General features: G+C 42.9%; 1 protein-coding gene across 1 annotated transcript; it reads right to left on the bottom strand.

Moving 5' to 3' along the window:
* Positions 1–1,531: 1,531 nt before the first annotated feature.
* On the bottom strand, positions 1,532–2,405 carry LOC145118892 (uncharacterized). The gene is made up of 3 exons (XM_079054548.1): positions 2,103–2,405; positions 1,944–2,026; positions 1,532–1,848 (listed from the first exon to the last, which is right to left on the bottom strand). Exons 1-3 carry the CDS (start codon positions 2,377–2,379, stop codon positions 1,738–1,740), a joined length of 471 nt encoding a protein of 156 aa, XP_078910674.1. The 5' UTR covers positions 2,380–2,405; the 3' UTR covers positions 1,532–1,737.
* Between the last annotated feature and the right edge of the window lie 17,302 nt (positions 2,406–19,707).

The raw sequence follows: 19,707 nt of genomic DNA, 5'->3' as shown, positions 1-19,707 counted from the left end.
ATTCGTTATTGTTTGTATGTGTGTTGTGTTGTGAGGCATGTTGAACATGCATGTCTTGTTTGTGCGTGTCGTATCTTCTACAAAAAGTTTTGAACGCGCTTTGTTGAAACTTATCAAATTGTTGAATGAAGGTGGAGACAGTATCCAAATCACCTTTTGTGAAGACGGAAACAAGTTGGAGTGCTATCTTGGTTGCTGAGATAGAGTTACTAACATTAGCGAGTTTGTCGTAGAGGTTTTTGAGATGAGCATAATATACATTGGGAATATTGCAAGGTGAGTCTTATTGAACTACTATTTGAGATAAATGGATTGTATAGTTTTGTTATCCTCGTTGATTTCTTAAAGATGTTTCCAAAGTTTATGAGCGGTTGCCTAAGGTTTCATGATACTTCAAAACATATCCGTCTATATTGTGTTGTAGATCCACTGTTTGACGGCGACATCAAGTCGTTTCCAGGTCGCTTCATCGATATTAGCAAGACGAGGATTTTCTAGATCGATATGGTCGTGAACATCGTAAGCACATGTGTCGATATCGAATAGTTCAACTCATGAGGCATAGTAGTAGTCGATTTGATCCAAGATAAGGGGGATACCAATTCTATGTTGCTTATGGTGAAAGCATGATGGAAGAAGATTTTGTTGTGTCAATTTTTTCAACGGTGAGACCCATTGATACCAAACGAGACAAGAAATAAGGGGGAAAGTACTGTCGATGACAGCTAGAGGAGAGGGGAAAAAAATTAGGACTTTGACACCATAAATTCTATCATGTACTTGTACTTCTAATTGGTAATTGTCAACTATAATTCCTTTTAAAGAAAATTTGTCAACCCTTAGTAAATGATAAAACCTTTTAAATAAGGGAAGAATATAGATGTTATTTTTACATAAATAAATACAATATATTTAGAGAAATCATTTACACTTTTATTTTTTATTCCTATTTATCTTTTTTTTTTTGAAACGGCAAATTAACATACTCCTAATTTACTCCTAAACACCACCTATGTCTCATAGTGAGACTTGAACACATGACCTCTTATTTGAGAGTCACTTCTTACCGTTAGACCAAATGCCCCAACAAATGTCAAAATTAAGAGAGGGGATTATGAGAGAAAATTAATAGAATCTACATGTAGAAAGATATAAGTAGGATTAGATCATTATTTTATATATATAAGAGGATGAATAGGAAAAATATAAAAAAATATTTAATTTTTTCATATATTTATGGTCTAATAGAAAACATAGCATATTTCAACTCCTATTCTGTACTTGAATCTGGTTTCTTGTTGAAAAATTGATGGTAACTAAAATCTTCAAAATTTACAACCGTGACAATATTAAATGTCCAAATCTGTTGGTCAACTTCACTAACGTCCAACTGTCTCATAACTTCCTTAATGTATAAAACATATGTACAATTTTATTTTATTTTATTTTTAACTTATGGCCTTTAGATTACCTGAAACTAGTTGGGGTCATATGCCACCCACCAACAGATAAGAGAATATATAGACACAGATGCTCATGAATGCATATTATATAATATGTTATTTAGAATTAGTGTTGATATAGTTAAAATTACAAGGTTTACACCCGGACTCCCAGTTGAGTATATGATTTTTGCTAGTCCTCCATCTAGCTAGGTCTCTCCTTTTAAGACATATATGTTACAGTGAGAAAGAAAAAGCTATATAGATCGAGAAGGTGAAATACGACTTATATATTTCAAGGTTTGCGCTGCTGGGTGTAAATGTAGTCCAAGTGAGCCTCAGCAAGAACTCTTCTCTTCAAACACTCTTCGTCTCCACTTCCACAGTTCTCCATGCCCATAAGCTCCTATAAATTAAATCATTCCCAAATAAAAAGATAATCAATAAACACCTAATAGTTAGTTAATTGGTATAAGAAACTTAAAAAAGAAGGTAATTTACATTCACGGAGTTGATGGTTTCCAACTCAACAAGAGATCCCTCACTGCTGTTGATCGATTCATCGTGTTCCACCATCTTTTCACCTGTATATATATTCATCCAAAAACGTTAGATTTTATTAAGAAGCTTATCAAGTTACAAGGAAAAAGGTTTGATTACCTGGTTTGGTGTGCAAGAAACGCGCAGATGTATGTGAAAAGACAACAAGGGAAAGAATGAAGATTAAAGGAACACCACAACGGACGCTGTGCTTCATTGTCTCACCTCTGGGGTGTTGCTCAGAGAGAGAGAGAGAGAGAGAGAGAGAGAGAGAGAGAGAGAGAGAGAGAGAGAGAGAGGAGGGTGTGTTTGTAGGGTTTGTAATGTATATATGTTGTTGGGAGTTGGGGTAGCTTAAATACATACAAAGTGGGGTGAGGGGCACTGATATATTCATCCAGATAGACTCCCAAAGAAGCTGCTTATATATATAATAATATTAATCTCTCTCATACACACACACATTTTATGTGGTTCTATATCAAATTGTCTACTTCCATTTGATATTCTATCTTCTATCTTTTATATATCTTTTTGATATTCCATCTTTTTTGATTGATGAACTTTAGACAAGTAACTTATAGTTTAAGATTTTCTTGTAATATACATGTCGCATTTATTATAAAATGTATTGGTATATAAGATATATTTTTTTTTAATATAATATTTTCTTGTTTCTAAGAAAATGATAGGGGTTTTAGGACAAGTTCTTATAGTTATGCATCGTTATACTTTGTTATGCGATAACATTTTGTTAAATATCACAAATTTTATTGTTATATATGATTTTAATTTTAGAAAATATATATGTTTGTAATTATGGTATAACATTTGTGATTATGAAACATTATGATTATGGTATAAAAAAGGCTCCGATTTGCATGGAGGTATGATTACGGTGATGATGATGATAAGTCATGTGAGACCACCATTCATGAGAGAGTGGTGTTTGGTCATTGTCAAAGGGTATAGTGGTCCTAATCTTGCAAGAATCAGTGTGTGATAGTGGCTGACAGCATCAACCCAAGTCAACCTTTCCACGTACCCACAACTGTTTCCCATCTTACATCTCCGACCATTCACCCTTTACCCTCTTTTTTTCCCTTCTATTATTTTACTCGGAGATCCCGCTACTTTTTTAAAATAAATCTCTTTCAGCCCACATATATTAAAAACAGTTATTTATTAAAATAAAATAATAGCTTAGGGTTGTTTGTATTTAATCATTAATTATTATTATTATTATTATTATTATTATTATTATTTTTGATATTCATTGAAGTTAGTTTGATTGTGTATATTATACGAAGGTTCTAAATAACGTTAAACATAATTTGGCATCTGCAACATTCCAAAATCAAGACATAATTTTTGTTTTTGTTTTTAGGTTAGTAAATCATTAATACATATCATTCCCATAAGACCAAAGTAATCAAGCTTTAGCTAAACATCTTAAATCAGAGTAATTCACAAAATGCAGAAACATGTGGTGTGTGCGGTGCAATCATCCCGAACTCTCCCATTTGAAACCAGAGTACCTAAAACATAAACTGAAAATCGTAAGCACATAGCTTAGTGAGTTCCCCAAAATACCATACAACGTACAACCACAGATTATAATGCAACATACATATAGTTGCCATGGGCTCCCCCCGTGGTCTTTATCTGGTATGTCATGGGCTCCCCCCATGGTCTTTACCTGGAATGCCATGGGCTCCCCCATGGCCTTCCATGCAAGCATCACAGAGACAACTAGCATACCACATAACACGTAATGGGCCGACATTGGTGCCTTCGACCCATGGATATAGTGAGAAGACTCACCTTGATCGACTGATAACATAATCCTTCACTTGTTGCTGCTACAAACCAGTTCCACACACTGAGCCAAGCCAAACTGATCTAAATTAATATCCAGGGATAAACCCAAAACATAGGCCCAAAGATGGCCCAATCTAACCCGACTTACTAATGGCCCAAACCAATTGGGCCTACTAAGGCCCAAACCCAAGTTAGGCCCAACCCAAACTCCTTAAGCCCAAATTGGGCTATCCAAACAGATAAGTCCAAACATGGCTCAAAACAGAAAGTCCAACTCCAAAATCAAGTCCAAAGCAAAAGGCCTAAAGAGACCACTGATGACCCGAACGCCCAGCGTTCACGAGATGAACGCACGACGTTCACAAGATGAACGCACGACGTTCTCGGCCAATGTCCAAAAATTGCACCAATGACTTAATACCTTAAGTCCAACGTCCAAATGCTCAAAATAGCTTCATATTATTGACTTAACCCATAAAGTTGTCAATTTGGTACCTTTGCATGGTCCAAAAGGACCCAATCATGATTTCAAGCATTCTAACTCCATAAAGAGGCCAAGATGCAAGCATTTACCTTAAGACCTTAGTTTAAACTTCCAGATCTGATTCAAAGGGACTTCTTAAGGCATAAAGTTCCTGACTTTATGACTTACTGTCACACCCCCGAACCGAGTAAAACGGCGGAAACGTCCAAGGGTGGATGACGTCATGTACAGTATCATAACAATTGCATAATAGAGATCAAAACATTACAAACATTGTATTGATAATTTAATATTTACATTGTATTTGAATCATTGTTTGACTCCAAAAGCATACAACAAAATATAAGACGCAACAATACTAAGCTCCGTCTTCACCAAAACATGTGTGAGTACCTGTCTACTGATTTCCTGAGAATACAAGTGGTTTTGAAAAAGAGAGTGTCAACAATTAAAGTGGTGAGTTCATAAGTATTTTTGTATGAGAATTATATGTCTTTGTTCCTTGAAAATGATAGTGTGTTCTTCCAGAAAATCCAATATTTTCTTTAAGATGTAATGTAGTCTTAAATGTTCCAAGACCAAAAGGTATAAGTATTGTTGTACATTGTAATAGTATAGTGTAGTTTTATATATTTATAAAATTGTTTGAAGGTATATTTCTCGAATGTAAACTGTATTGTACTAGAAAATAATGTATTGTAGTTGTATCCATGTAAAACTCTTTGAATGTATGTTTCCAGAATGTAATATGTTTTATACCGGAAAGTAATGTAATGTAGTTTTAAATAATTAAAACCATTTGAAGACGTGTATGTATTTGTAAACCAAATGTATTGTTAATACCCCTTGTGAGTTATTATAACCATACTAATGCGGCTAGATGGCCTGAGCGACGTTCTTCAGGCGTCGGAACTATAACGACATTTGTCACCCCAGACCTGCCGGTCTAGCTGTTGCAAGCAGCTTAGATGCGGGATTGTCAGTACCGTATAGATCCATACACAATTGTCACGCTCTCCCTCCAGGAGACTCTGGTTATAATACATGACTTTTGATGGTACTTAGGTAAGTACTTGAAGATTATGTCTCACAAAGCTATATTAATGGTTTACGTGTAGTGTAATGAAAACTCATTTTTCTTGTAATATTTGTATGTAAATGTTTACATAGTATGAAAAATAATTATTCTTTTAAATAATTATTTTCTAAGCCCCAACCGGGTAAAATAGTAGTGTATATGCTCCATAAACTATACCTATTATAGTTTATATAAATGCATCATTGAAATGGTGAGCCCTTTGTATATTATTATCAAATTTGCCATGATAATAAGTTGGAATCAAATAATTATATATGTTCGTTTATATAATTATACCCTTTTTGCTCGACATGTTACAAAAGGGTTAAAGTTTTATTGTATCAAATTTGTACCCATATGCATATTTATATTTAGTAAAAATATAAATGTAACTGTTTGTATATTAACACAATTTATCTTGTGTTTTACTTGTATTCCCCCCCAAAACATATAAAAATCGTGAAAACTGTAGGGGTATGAACTCACCTTGGGTGTGTTCTTGGCTGGATAACGGTATGAGTGGTGATGTTCTTCGTGTTAAAACACGTGTGTACAGTCGTATCCTAATAATATTTATACACGATATTGTATGTAAATTAGTGAAATAACAATTTAAAGTGTTAGACAACATTAGATTATGTAAGGATACTTACAATATATCCTTGGAATGAACTTAGTTTCCTGGGAAGTTGGGTGAATGTTTGAAGATGTTCTTGAGATATTATGAAGATATACTGGGCAATGATATGAAGATATGAAGGTTTACTTATGATTTTTGAGAGAAAAAGTGAGGAGATTTCGAGTGAAATGTGAGAAATGAGTATATGATTTAGGCTAAACATTTAAATATGGGGTAAAAGGTGATGGGATGTTTGCGTTGGATAGTGTAATTTATCACCTAGGATAGTGTGACACCGCCTAAAGTAAGAGATTTCGGTCTAAGATACCACCGAAATCACCTTGATTTTGGTCTAGGATCCAACCGAGAACTAGGGTGTTTTCGGTCTAAAGGTGAGATTTCAGTCTGGTAGGTCCTCGGTGGAGGGGATTTCGGTCAGAGGGGTTTGCGGTCCGAAGGTTCTCGGTTCCAAGCTTGTTCTCGCTCCAATTGGTTTTCGGTCTAAGGTGTTCTCGGATCAAAGGTTCTAGTGGATGGGTTTTTGATTCCAAAAACCAAAAACACTCAAAGTGGGGTGTAATTTACTATATTTTGGAGTATAATATTTAACTATTTAATTCTTTGACTTATGTTTGATTCGTTTGACTTTGGTTTGACTTGTTTGACTTTTATTGACCCGGAATAACCGGTTGTTACACTTAGCAAGACTTAATGGGACCCAAACCAAAACCCTAAGTCCCAAACTTTACCAAAAGACCACCAAAACATGCATGAAAGGTTTATACTCATCAAGATCCAAACTTTAAGATTTCATAATCCCAACAAGGACCAAATATGTAGCTCAAAGGTTCTGGAGTAACTTCTACTCACAAGAACCACCAAAAAGGGACCAAAACCATAACCAAAACCAACTAGCTAGATCTACATGAAAGAGTTGTCAAGGTTGAGAATTTATACCTCCAGTAGTTAGATCTAGGTGAGCAAAGCCTGGATCCAAAAGCTCTAAGTCAAGCATTGACTTTTCAAGAAGTTCCTTCTTTCTTTTCAAGCACCAAAACACATAAAAATCACCATGAAGCTCAAAAATACACATATGGGGGATAAGGTTTCGTTCTTAGGGTTAGAGAGGATGGAGGCTAAAGGAAATGAGGGTAGGAGGTGAGTTAAGGTCTTTAAATAGGGTCCAAGACCCTAAATTAGGGTTTTAATTTAGCCTGACGAACGCAACACGTTTGTAACACCCCGACTCTCAGGTATAAACTTTTCTGTCTTATATTTCCATTTGAAAGGTCGACTCGACGAGTTGGATGCCCTGACTCGTCGAGTAGGCACAGATTTGGTCGCGTGTTTTAAGTGACCAACTCGACGAGTTGGAGGACCAACTCGACGAGTTGGACCTGGAGGATGAAACCCTAATTTCCTGGGATTTTACACCCTAATTAAAGGATCATTAGCCTCCCTTAGCCTCCCTTACAGCCCCTTTGAGTCCAGAAACCCTAAATCGCGTTTTCTCTCCACATTGTGTGTTTTTTAGCTTGGAAGGTGGATCTTGGTGAAAGGAGCTTGAAGATAAAGAAGCTTTGAGCAAGGAATAGTTGAGGATCTGAACTCTGCTCCATTTTAGCATCACTTGAAGGTAACAAGTCGTTACCTTGACTTTCCTCCATCTAGATCTCTTCATGTTTAAGATTAGGGATTTTCTAGCATGTATGTGAACCATTTTCGGGTAAGGGCTAGGATTTGAAGTTGCAACTTCAGATCTGAACTTATCTTGATCTCTATAACTTTAAAGTTTCTAGCTTTAGCAAGTATGTGCTATTCCCTTTGAGTTAAACCCCATTTTAAGATTGGATTTGGTACTCTAAGCCTTTAGAGCCCCGCATGCACGTAAAGCTTGCAACTTTACGTGATAAGCGTGCCTTATGAAGCTAGATCTACCATTTGGAGATTTGGAATGGATCAAAATCATCTGGACAAGAAATGGATTGTATCAACTCGACGAGTCGGATAAGGAACTCGACGAGTTGGGAAGGGTTTTCCCGTTGTTTGGTTTCTACATGGACTCTGCGAGTCAGCAGAGGACTCGACGAGTCAGTTAGGGTTTTCCCTGACTTCTGGACACGCATAGACTCGACGAGTTGGTCGGAAACTCGGCGAGTCGGCGAGGGTTTATGACCTTCTGAACTCTTAAGAAACTCGACGAGTTGCTAGCTACACTCGACGAGTTGGGTCAACATGGACTGTTGACTTTGACTGTTGGCTTTGACTGTGACCAAGGGTTGACTAGTTGACTTCTAGGGGTATTTTGGTAACTTGGAAATTTATGGAAATGGTCTTATAGTAAATATAGGTGGTGGAGTTTGTGGCTGTGGTTCGAGAGTTTGAGCTTATCACTTCAGTTCGACATTTGTGAGGTGAGTTTTCCTCACTATGCTCAAGGGTCTAAGGCACTAAGGCCGACCCTTTTTTATTGTATTATGATATGTTATGCTAGTATGAGCTATTAGATCAGTAACCTGGTAGATAGGATGGTATTATGTTGCTATGATCTGTAGATCAGTATCCTGGTAGGTAGGATGATGTTATGCTAGTATGATCGGTTAGATCGGTTTGTTTGTCTATGGACTGTTATGTGATTATCTGATATATGTGCACATGTTGATTGGTGGTTGAGGCTCATCTGCTTTGTGCGAGAGCCAATAGACCGGAGCATTCCAACCCGATGGTTGTGGGCCGTCAGTATTCCATCCCGATGATGATTGGGCTCGTAGTATGAGGGTATTCCAACCCGATGGTTATGGGCCTAGGATATTCCATCCTGAGGATGACTGGAACTATAGTATGATTGGCATTCCAACCTGATGGTTGAGGGCTTGTGGTATTCTAACCCGATGGTTGATTGGACCCATAGTATGCTGTTTGTGTTATATGTATGTTGATGTGTGTATGGGTATTATGGGGGAACTCACTAAGCTTGAGGCTTACAGTTGTTGATTTTGTTTCAGGTACTTCTGATGATCGCGGGAAGGCAAAGACATGATCGTACGCCTCCTGTTGTTTATGATTTGATTCTGGGATATTTTGACACTAAACCATTTTGAAAACAACTTTTGTAATAATCAATGGTTTTGGAATACTTATACAAGTTTAAATTTAGCATGATTTTTATGGATGTTAAAAGTTGGTATTAGAGCCTTGGTATGAGTGAATTGGAGGAACACTCGTTTGAATCCAGTCTCAAACTAAGGAAAATATTTTCAAAATGATTTTAAACGGTTTTCAAAATAAGAAAAGGAGGATGCAAGTGTACGATCAGCCGGAGCCAGTAAGTAGACCCCAAAATACCATGCAGTTATTGATTATGTGATATGTTAGAACAGCATGCTAGTACTAGGCTAGGGATCTTCAGGAATTGCATGATAGAAATGCCTGATCGTATGATGCCTGATTGCCTAGGGTTTTCATTATATGAAATTGACATATTATTGTATTTGCTTAGTGTATGCATCACGGCCGTACATAATTAAGATCTTATAGCCTGAGAATGTTTGGTTTGGCCTTATTTCCTGTTCTTGTTTGATGAAGGGCTGAGGGTAGGATCAGGTATTCGAAAGTCTATAGGGTCCAGCGTTATGTATGACTAGCATACACTAGTGCTGTAGGGTTGGTGGAAGTTTCATGGATGGTTGAGTCGTGCGAGGTCAGGAGACCATTTATGAGATAGTTAGCTTCCCTCTAGGGAGAGGATTGAGTGATCACCATGCATATGTATATTGATAGGGTGTTGTGATGATACTTGAGACACATATGGGTAGGTGTGGAAGGTAGTATGGGCCCGTACTACTGAAAGCACATGACCCATACACGTAGTAAGGAAGTCACAACCCCTAGGGTTTACTTGGGAGTTGGTTCCCTGTTATTTATGCGGATTAACTGATATCTTCCTGGTATATTTTTAGTATGGTGGTTACGAGGCTTTTTGTGACTGGATCAGGGCAGGGCGATCAGGATGCCCCGACGGAGCCCGAGATTATCGGCCAGGGTGGGCCCGCTTTGAAAGAGGATCGTGTCAGGGACATCATCCGCGCGGAGGTGGTCGGGATTGTCCGGGGTTAGATTCCGGAGATGTTTGGGTCTATTAAGACCGTTATGATGGAGTATTTTGATGATAGATATGCAGCCCTTGTTGAGACGGTTGTCATAGCAGCTACAACGACTGTAACAGCGGCATGGGGAGGAGTTGGCCGAGCTTTTCAGTATCGGGACTTCGATAACACGAAGCCCCCGACATTTGATGGTACTCAGGATCTGATCAGAGCCATGAGGTGGCTGTCTGACGTGGAGGGTTGTTTCTTCACGTGCTCATGTCCTACTGACCAGAAGGTCATATGTGCACTGAACCTGTTGAGGTCCAGGGCAAAGGACTAGTTGAGAATTATGACTAGGTCTTATTCGGATGACCAGAGAGCTACGGTTACTTGGGAGCAGTTCAGGGATATGTTCCGCGCTCGCTACATCCCACGGGTGGAGCGGGAGCGGCTAGCTCAGGAGTTTCTAGACTTGAGATAGGATGGTGAGACAGTGGCGGAGATCACCCGCATGTTTACTGAGAGGGCGATGTTCTGCCCGGAGTTTGCTTCTGAGCAGGCTCAGATGACACGTTATCTGAGCATGCTCAAGACTGATATTCGACAGTTTGTGGCGACCCAGCATTGTGATACGCTTCTGGATCTACATGAGGCCGCTATGCGGCGTGAGTTGGAGATTGAGCTGCCGTTGAGGGAGAAGCGGCAGGCCCCGACACAGTCACAACCGGTGCCAAAGCGGTCTAAGACCGCTGATACTAGGACTGGAGGGCAGTCAGGCCGTACTTGTGGGAAGTGCGGGAAGGCTCACTCGGGGGGTTTGCCGATTGGGGAGCGGGTGCCACAAATGTGGCAAGCAGGGCCACATTGCTAGGGATTGTATGCAGCAGACTCTAGCTCCTGGGGCCAGATTATGTTATCATTGTGAGCAGATGGACCATATGAAGGCCCAGTGTCCTCTACTAGCCGCCAAGCCGACACAGGCTCCTGCTCCGGCTACACTGAGGATCACTGACGGGAGTCAGGGTCAAGCAGCGCCCCCGATGGACCAGGGATGCGCCTTCCATCTTACAGTAGAGGAGGCCAGAGCAGCGCCAGACGTGGTTACTGGTATGTTTCTATCCTTTATCTTACTGATTATATCTGTTTTGTGCTTATATGTTCGTACCTGTGATTAGGTACGTTTTTAGTGAACACCTTACCTGCTTTGGTATTATTTGATTCGGGGGCGAGTTGGTCGTTTGTTTCTGTATCTTTCAGTAGGGAGTTCGGGTTGCCAATGGGAGAGTTAGAGTGTCCGTTGCGAGTCTCCATCGCTAACGAACACGGGGTTTCCGCTTCTTCGGTCTATCCAGGTTGCGTATTGGAGATTTTCGGAGTGTCTTTTCCGATAGACCTGATTCCGATTCCCATGGGGGATGTATGTGTGATTGTGGGTATGGACTGTATTAGTCGTTTCGCTGCCACGAATGACTGCGAGGGGCAGCGGGTAGTAGTTCGAACCCCAAGTGGGGGAGAACTGATTATTTACGGCGAGGGCACCAGATTGGGATCAGGGTTTTGTTCGGCTGCTAGGACTCGGCAGTACACTCAACACAGATGTGCGTGTTATCTAGCATATGTGGTAGATATGCGAGTCAGGGATCAGGTTTCAGTATCAGAGGTTCCATTGGTCAGGGATTTTGCTGACATGTTTCTGGAGGAGTTACCTGGAGTGCCTCCGGAGAGGCTGGTTGAGTTTAGGATCGACCTAGTGCATGGTGCGGCCCCTATCACCAAGGTGTCGTACCGGTTGGCACCACCAGAGATGCAAGAGTTGTCATCACAGCTGCAGGAACTGCTGGGCAAGCAGTTCATTCGTCCGAGCAGTTCCCCGTGAGGAGCACCGATACTCTGCGTCAGGAAGAATGATGGTTCACACCGGATGTGCATTGATTACCGGGAGTTGAACAAGTTAACGGTGAAAAACCGTTATCCACTCCCGAAGATAGATGATCTTTTCGATCAGTTGCAGGGAGCATCTTGGTTCTCCAAGATAGACCGGAGGTCCGGGTACCATCAGGTCAGGGTTAGGGAGGAGGACGTGGATAAGACCGCGTTCCGGACTCGTTATGGACACTACGAGTTCGTGGTGATGCCGTTTGGGCTCACCAACGCGCCAGCATTATTTATGGACCTGATGAATCGGGTCTGCAGACCGATGCCCGATTGCTCAGTCATAGTGTTTATTGACGATATCTTGATATATTCGAAAACCCGAGAGCAACATGAGGAGCATCTATGGGAGTTATTGGGAGTTCTGAGGCGAGTACGGCTTTATGCCAAGTTCTCAAAGTGTGATTTTTGGTTACGAGAGGTTCAGTTTCTTGGTCACCTCGTTAACCAGGAGGGGATTTTGGTCGACCCGGCCAAAATCGAGGCGGTTATGCAGTGGGAGGTTCTGAAATCTCCCTCAGACATCAGGAGCTTTTTGGGATTGGCAGGGTACTGTCGAAGATTCATACATGATTTCTCCAAGATTGCAGTACCCCTCACTCGTCTGACGAGGAAGGGGGTGGATTTCCGGTGGGGCCCCGAGTAGCAGAGGGCGTTTGAGACCCTCGGACAGCGACCATGCGAAGCTCCAGTCTTGACTCTCCCGGAGGGAGTTGAGGATTTTGTGGTGTTCTGTGATGCATCCATCACGGGACTGGGAGCGGTCCTCATGCAGAGAGGACGGGTGATAGCCTACGCGTCGAGGAAGTTGAAGCCACATGAGACCAGATACCCTACTCATGATCTGGAGTTGAGAGCGGTGGTATTCGCTCTCAAGATTTGGAGACATTACCTCTATGGGGTCCGCTATACCATCTACACGGACCACAAGAGCTTGAGACACATCATGGATCAGCCGAACCTGAACATGAGACAGCGCAGATGGTTGGACGTAGACAAGGACTACGACTATGAGATCCTTTACCACCCGGGTAAAGCGAACGTGGTGGCGGACGCTCTGAGCCGCAAGTCAGCTGGATCATCCACTCCAGTGGCATGTATGAGGATTTCAGTGGATTCTTCACTTGTGGGCTTGATCAAGGAAGCCCAGGCTGAGGGTATGCGTCAGGAGAACTAGAAACTAGAGAGGATCAAGGGTGTGGGTTCTGATGTCTGGTGGGGTCAGACAGACTATTTTAGATGAGGCTCATAAGTCTCGCTTCTCTATTCGCCCGGGGGCCACCAAGATGTACCGGGACTTACGATTGAGTTACTGGTGGCCATGCATGAAGCGAGAAATCGCTTGGTATGTTGAGAGGTGCTTGACCTGCAAGATGGTCAAGGCCGAGCACCAAAGGCTGCATGGCAAGCTGCAGCCTCTGGAGATTCCCATGTGGAAATGGGAGTAGATCATGATGGACTTCATCACCAAGTTGTCGAGAACGGCGAAGGGGTTCGACACTATTTGGGTCATCGTGGATCGTTTGACCAAGAGTGCTCATTTTCTGCCCATTCGGGAGAGCTCATCGGCCGAGAAGTTGGCCGATGTGTATATACGCGAGATTGTCACTCGTCATGGGGTTCCGGTCTCTATCGTTTCAGACCGTGATGTTCGGTTTACCTCCCGATTTTGGCAGAAGTTCCACGAGGAACTGGGCACACGGCTGCACTTCAGTACAACCTATCATCCGCAGACGGACGGCCAGAGTGAGCGGACCATATAAACTCTTGAGGATAAGTTGAGAGCCTGTGTTATTGACTTCGATGGGAGTTGAGACTCCTACCTAGCCCTTGCAGAGTTCTCCAACAACAACAGTTTTCACTCCAGCATTGGTGCTCCACCTTATGAGTTGTTGTATGGACGGAGATGCCGCACCCCAGTCTGTTGGGGCGAGGTGGGTCACAGGGTGATGGGTCGGACCGAGGTAGTCCTGTAGACTACCGGGATGATTCAGAAGATTAAGCAGTGGCTGCAGACCGCACAGAGTCGGCAGAAGAGCTACGCCGACCGGCGCTGATCTGAGTTGGAGTTTCAGGTCGGTGACATGGTACTCCTGAAGGTCTCACCCTGGAAGGGTGTGATCCGCTTCAGGAAGAGGGGGAAATTGGGTCCGTCAATACATTGGACCATTCCGGATCATCGTCAGGGTTGGCACGGTGGCATATAGACTCGAGCTACCAGAAGAGCTTAATCAGATCCACAGTACTTTCCACGTTTCACAGTTGCGGAAGTGTGTTCTGGACGAGGACGCGATAGTGTCATTAGATGATATTCAGGTCGATGAGCACCTGAATTACGTAGAGAGGCCGGTAGCCATTCTGGAGAGGAAAGTGAAGGTTCTGCGGAACAAGGAAGTTCCTTTGGTAAAGGTACAATGGGAACACCGGAGGGGATCTGAGTGGACTTGGGAGCCGGAGGCTGAGATGCGGGAGCATTATCTGGAGTTGTTCACCACAACAGACTTCGAGGACAAAGTCTAGTTCAAGTGGGGGAGAATTGTAACACCCCGACTCTCAGGTATAAACTTTTTAGTCTTATATTTCCATTTGAAAGGTCGACTCGACGACTTGGATGCCCTGACTCGTCGAGTAGGCACAAATTTGGTCGCGTGTTTTAAGTGACCAACTCGACGAGTTGGAGGACCGACTCGACGAGTTGGAGCTGGTGGATGAAACCCTAATTTTCGGGGGTTTTGCACCCTATTTAAAGGATCATTAGTCTCCCTTAGCCTCCCTTACAGCCCCTTTGAGTCCAGAAACCCTAAATCGCGTTTTCTCTCCATATTGTGTGTTTTTAAGCTTGGAAGGTGGATCTTGGTGAATGGATCTTGAAGATCAAGAAGCTTTGAGCAAGGAACAGTTGAGGACCTGAACTCTATTCCATTTTAGCATCACTTGAAGGTAACAAGTCGTTACCTTGACTTTCCTCCTTCTAGATCTCTTCATGTTTTAGATTAGGGCTTTTCTAGCAAGTATGTGAACCATTTTCGGGTAAGGGCTAGGATTTGAAGTTGCAACTTCAGATCTGAACTTATCTTTCTCTCTACAACTGTAAAGTTTCTAACTTTAGCAAGTATGAGCTATTCCCTTTGATTTAAACCCCATTTTAAGCTTGGATTTGGTACTCTAAGCCTTTAGAGCCTTGCATGCACGTAAAGTTTGTAACTGTTGGGTTTTGAGCATTTTAACACTCCTAAGTGTACATGCAACCCTAAATACCTTGGATCTATGTTTTCTCTATTATACATGAAAATATGAATATTCCAAGGTATTACCCTATCTAGCATACAATCTTTGATACTTGGGTAATAAAACAGGTTATGTAACATCCAGAATTTCGGGTATGATAGTTCGTGTTTCAATTTTGAGGATTTATGAGGGACTCGACGAGTCGTAGGTCTGACTCGCCGAGTCACGTCGAATTGATCACAAATTTAATGAGCGGACTCGACGAGTCCAAGTATGGACTCGCCGAGTAGGTACTGGGCAGAGAAAACCCTAAGTTCCGGGGTTGGAGCCTATTTAAAGGAACTTATGGCCTTGGATACGCCTCATATCCCTCGTGAGAAACCCTAAATCGCCATTGGAGCCATGGGAGAGTTCTTGTGATGAAATCAAGTAATTTTGGTGTGATTTTGCAAAGGAAGTGAAGGGATTCAGCTAGAAGGACCAAAGGAGGTTGTTATTCTGAGACATCCAAGCAAGGATCTCCATTCTGAGGTAGTATTTCGCCCCTTCCTTCTGTTTTGTGTAGAATCCTTGAATCTAGGGTTTTCTTTACCCTTTCTTGGATAATATATGATGCATATGAGGTCCCAATGTGGAAACGTCTTAGATCTGGACCTTAAGAGGTCCAGAGAGTCCCAACCATTCTGCTTTATGCTGTTCCTTTGGAGATATGAGCCTAGGTTGTCATGTTAGAAGCTATTTAACCAAAAGAAGCTTTATGTGTGTTGCATGAGGGTAAAGATTGGACTTTTTCGTGATTATTGAGCATTGGGAAGTCATATCTATAGGTTAGAGAAACAGATCTGACCTCAGAAGGTCATATGAATATTGCCATGAAATGAACTCGCCGAGTCCATAAGGGGACTCGACGAGTCGAGTCGGGTTGCCCCGATTCGTGTCCAGTGGTAACCCGTCGAGTGAAAGGTTAACTCAGCGAGTTGAGTAAGGCTTTATGAGGATTCAGAGGACACGCGTGGACTCGCTGAGTCACGAGAGTGCACTCGATGAGTCTGGTCAAGGTTTAACCATTGACTAGGGTTGACTTCGGTTGACCTTAGGGTTTTGGTCATGCTGAATCAAGAGAGGTCAGGAAGGAGTAGAATGGTCTTCTACCCATTCATTAGAGATGAGGACAAGAGGAAGTATTAATTAGAAAATTTTGCCTTATGTGTTAGGCGGAGGTTTGATCGAGGTTATCAAGCCAGAAGGTTTACTAGACATCATGTGAGGTGAGTCTTCTCACTATACTTTACCTAGAGTGGTAATTACGTGTGACCGGAAGGTCTTATGTGCTATGAGTAGAATGTGATGTATGCTGTTATATGATATGTATGTGCTATGTTATGTTATGAGTGGTATGGTACGGACCGGAAGGTCATCATGATATGGACCAGAAGGTCAACAGTGTATGGACCGGAAGGTCAAGATGATGCGGACCGGAAGATCGTTACGGGTAGAGCCGGAAGGTCTACCAGGGTTGGGACGGAGGTCCCCTGAGACACATGGACCAAAAGGTCTTGTAGAGATATAGCATTGAGTGGCGTATGTGCGTATGTGGTATTTTGGGGAACTCACTAAGCATTTATGCTTACCGTTTATGTGTTATGTGTTTCAGGTACCAGCGAGGATCGCGGGAAGGCGCCGACATGATCTGTACACATTGATGGAGTTTTATGTATTTGAGATCTTGGGATCGTTTTATTTGGAGGACATGTGTTACATTGGATTTTGATAATTATTATGAATGAAATTATGTTTTAAAAATGAAAAAAAATTGTGTTGGAAATTTACGTTGTTACAAATTGGTATCAGAGCCTTGGTTTGAGGGATTCGGATGCACCTTCGGGTGTATTTGAACTCAAACTGAGGATTTGAGAAAGTTTTTCATAAAGGAAACAATTTTTCTAAAAAAAAGTAAAGGAATGTGAGGAAAGCGGAAAAAGCAGTGTGTACGATCAGCCAGCGCCCAAATGGTGATTTCCCAAAATACCCTTACATTATGTGTTATGAGATATGATATGATATGTTATGCATGCTAGAGTAGGCTAGGTATTCCTATTAGGACTAGAGTGGCCTGATTTGTGATGCCTTAGCCTAGGAGATTACTGCTACTATGAGATGCTTCGAGAGTGAGTAGGTAGCAGTGAGGAGCTTATGAGAAGTCTACCGAAGGGTAGCCCATGCTTAGCGAGATGTAGAGCACTTGTGATCTGGGATCCTAGGAGGAGGACTTGGAATGAATGCTGATGCGGTGTGAAAGGTAGTATAGGGCCCGTACTACTGAAAACACCGGATTAGTGCACAGTCCAAGTAAGAATCCTTAGGATTCCCATAAACAAGTAGGATTGGGTGATTGAGTACGAGTATACTCGAACGAGTCTCTGTTTTCGTTTATGTTGTGAGACTTCATGGTGGGTACACGTCACGCACCAGAGAGCAGCAGAGTCAGCAATGACGAGACTTGCAGGATGATTCATGATGAGGTAGCTGCGGCTATCCGAGCAGAGATACCAGAGATGTTTGGGTCTATTAAGACCACGTGGATTGAGACATTCGATGAGCGGTACGCCGCGCTTACTGAGGCTGCAGTCGCTGCAGCTACGGCAGCTGTTGCTGCTGCTAGACCTCAGGGGGGTGACTCGTTGCTGTTCTGGGAGTTCAGCAACACGAAGCCACCAGAGTTTGATGGGACTCAGGACCCGATTGCTGCGATGAGATGGATTTCTGATATTGAGGGATGCTTCTACATCTGTTCGTGTCCAGAGCATCTGAGGGTACGGTTCGCGCTAAACCAGCTCCGCTTGGGAGCGAAGGATTGGTGGAAGTTGTGACGGAAAACTTCACTCTTGCAGAGATCTCAGAGGTGACCTGGGAGAGGTTCACCACCATGTTCAGAGACGATTATGTTCCCCCGGTAGAGAGGGAACGGTTGGCACAAGAGTTCTTGTCCCTCAAGCAGGGGACAGAGTCCGTGACTGTGATTACATGGATGTTCCACGGGAGGACGTTGTTTTGCCCTGAGCACGCGTCGTCTGAGCAGGCACGCATGAGTCGGTATTTGAGCATTCTGAAGAGGGACATTCGGGAGTTCGTGGCGAACTCGACTTACCGGACATTTGCTGAGCTCCAGGCAAATTCCCAGAAGAGGGAGATTGAGCTAGAGACTCAGGCCAAGGAGGAGGCCGAGTCTCAGAGGAGGGACAGGCGACCGATACAGGTACAGCCGCCAGCCAAGCGGGCTAAGCCCGCTGATACGAGATCTGAAGGCCAGAAGGGCCGCACTTGTGGGAAGTGCGGTAAGGGACATGATGGAGTTTGTCGAGCAGGTGCTTGCTAAAAATGTGGCAAGGAGGGGCATATAGCCAAGGATTGCCCCAAGGGATTGATGGTTTGCTTTCATTGCAACCATATTGGCCACCATAGGTCCGAGTGTCCGCAGCTGTTACAGGGATCTGCCCCTGCTGGTACATGAGCTACTGAGGGTCGGCCAGCGAAGGCCGAGGCACCGAAGGCACGATGGAGAGCCTTCCATATGACAGCGTAGGAGGTCCGCACAACACCTAATGGTGTGACTGGTACTTTTCTTGTGAATTTTGTACCTGCTTTGGTGTTATTAGACTCGAGTGTGAGTCGATCTTTCGTGTCATTAGCGTTTAGCGAGCACATCAGTATCTGACGAGAGGCGATGAGTCGACCTCTACGAGCTTCTATAGCCGACGAGCTAGCGGTGTATGCTACTGAGGTGATTCGAGGATGTGTACTCGAGATCTTCGGTGCTGAGTTCCAGATAGATCTGGTCCCGATTGCGATGGGGGACGTTTGTGTCATTGTGGGCATGGATTGGTTGAGCCGATTTGGAGCTTTTATAGATTGCGAGCGTCAGATGGTGACGATACGAGACCCTAGTGGGGGAGTACTGACAGTATATGGCGAGGGTACCCGATGTGGGTCAGCATTTTGCTCAGCTGCCAGAGCGAGACAGAGTTCAGCAGGGCTGTAAAGGCTTTGTAGCATATGGGATGGAACGATGGTTTGGGAGTCGAGGATTAGGAGTATAATGATTCATTATTCCGAACTAAGAGTCAGGATTTTTATTGGACAGTCGAGATGTCTGGTAATGGATTGGTATGAGATTCGGAATGATTAGAGGCAGTCATGATGAGAAGTTTATGAGGTTTTCATCAGAAATCCGGGATATTGGAGTTGCTTAATCTCCATCGGGGAGATTATCGCGCAGTACCTTCCAAGAGTAAGTGTGATGTTTCCGGCGGAAACAGTCTGTGAGATAGATTGTTAGTGCGCCAATTGGTGATGGTCCGAACCCTGAGTGGGGGAGAAGCGGGTACTTTATTGAGGGGATCTGAGATTTGTTCAAAAGCGGTTAGAGATCTGGATATAGAGCTCTGCGGTTCAGGTTCATGAGATCACGGGTATTG

Source organism: Lactuca virosa, chromosome 6 (assembly GCF_052849685.1).
Source record: "Lactuca virosa cultivar CGN04683 chromosome 6, Lactuca_virosa_CGN04683_v6, whole genome shotgun sequence".
NCBI classification, from domain to species: Eukaryota; Viridiplantae; Streptophyta; class Magnoliopsida; order Asterales; family Asteraceae; genus Lactuca; species Lactuca virosa.
The sequence above is the reverse complement of the archived record's forward strand: the minus strand, read 5'-3'. Positions and strand labels throughout refer to the sequence as shown.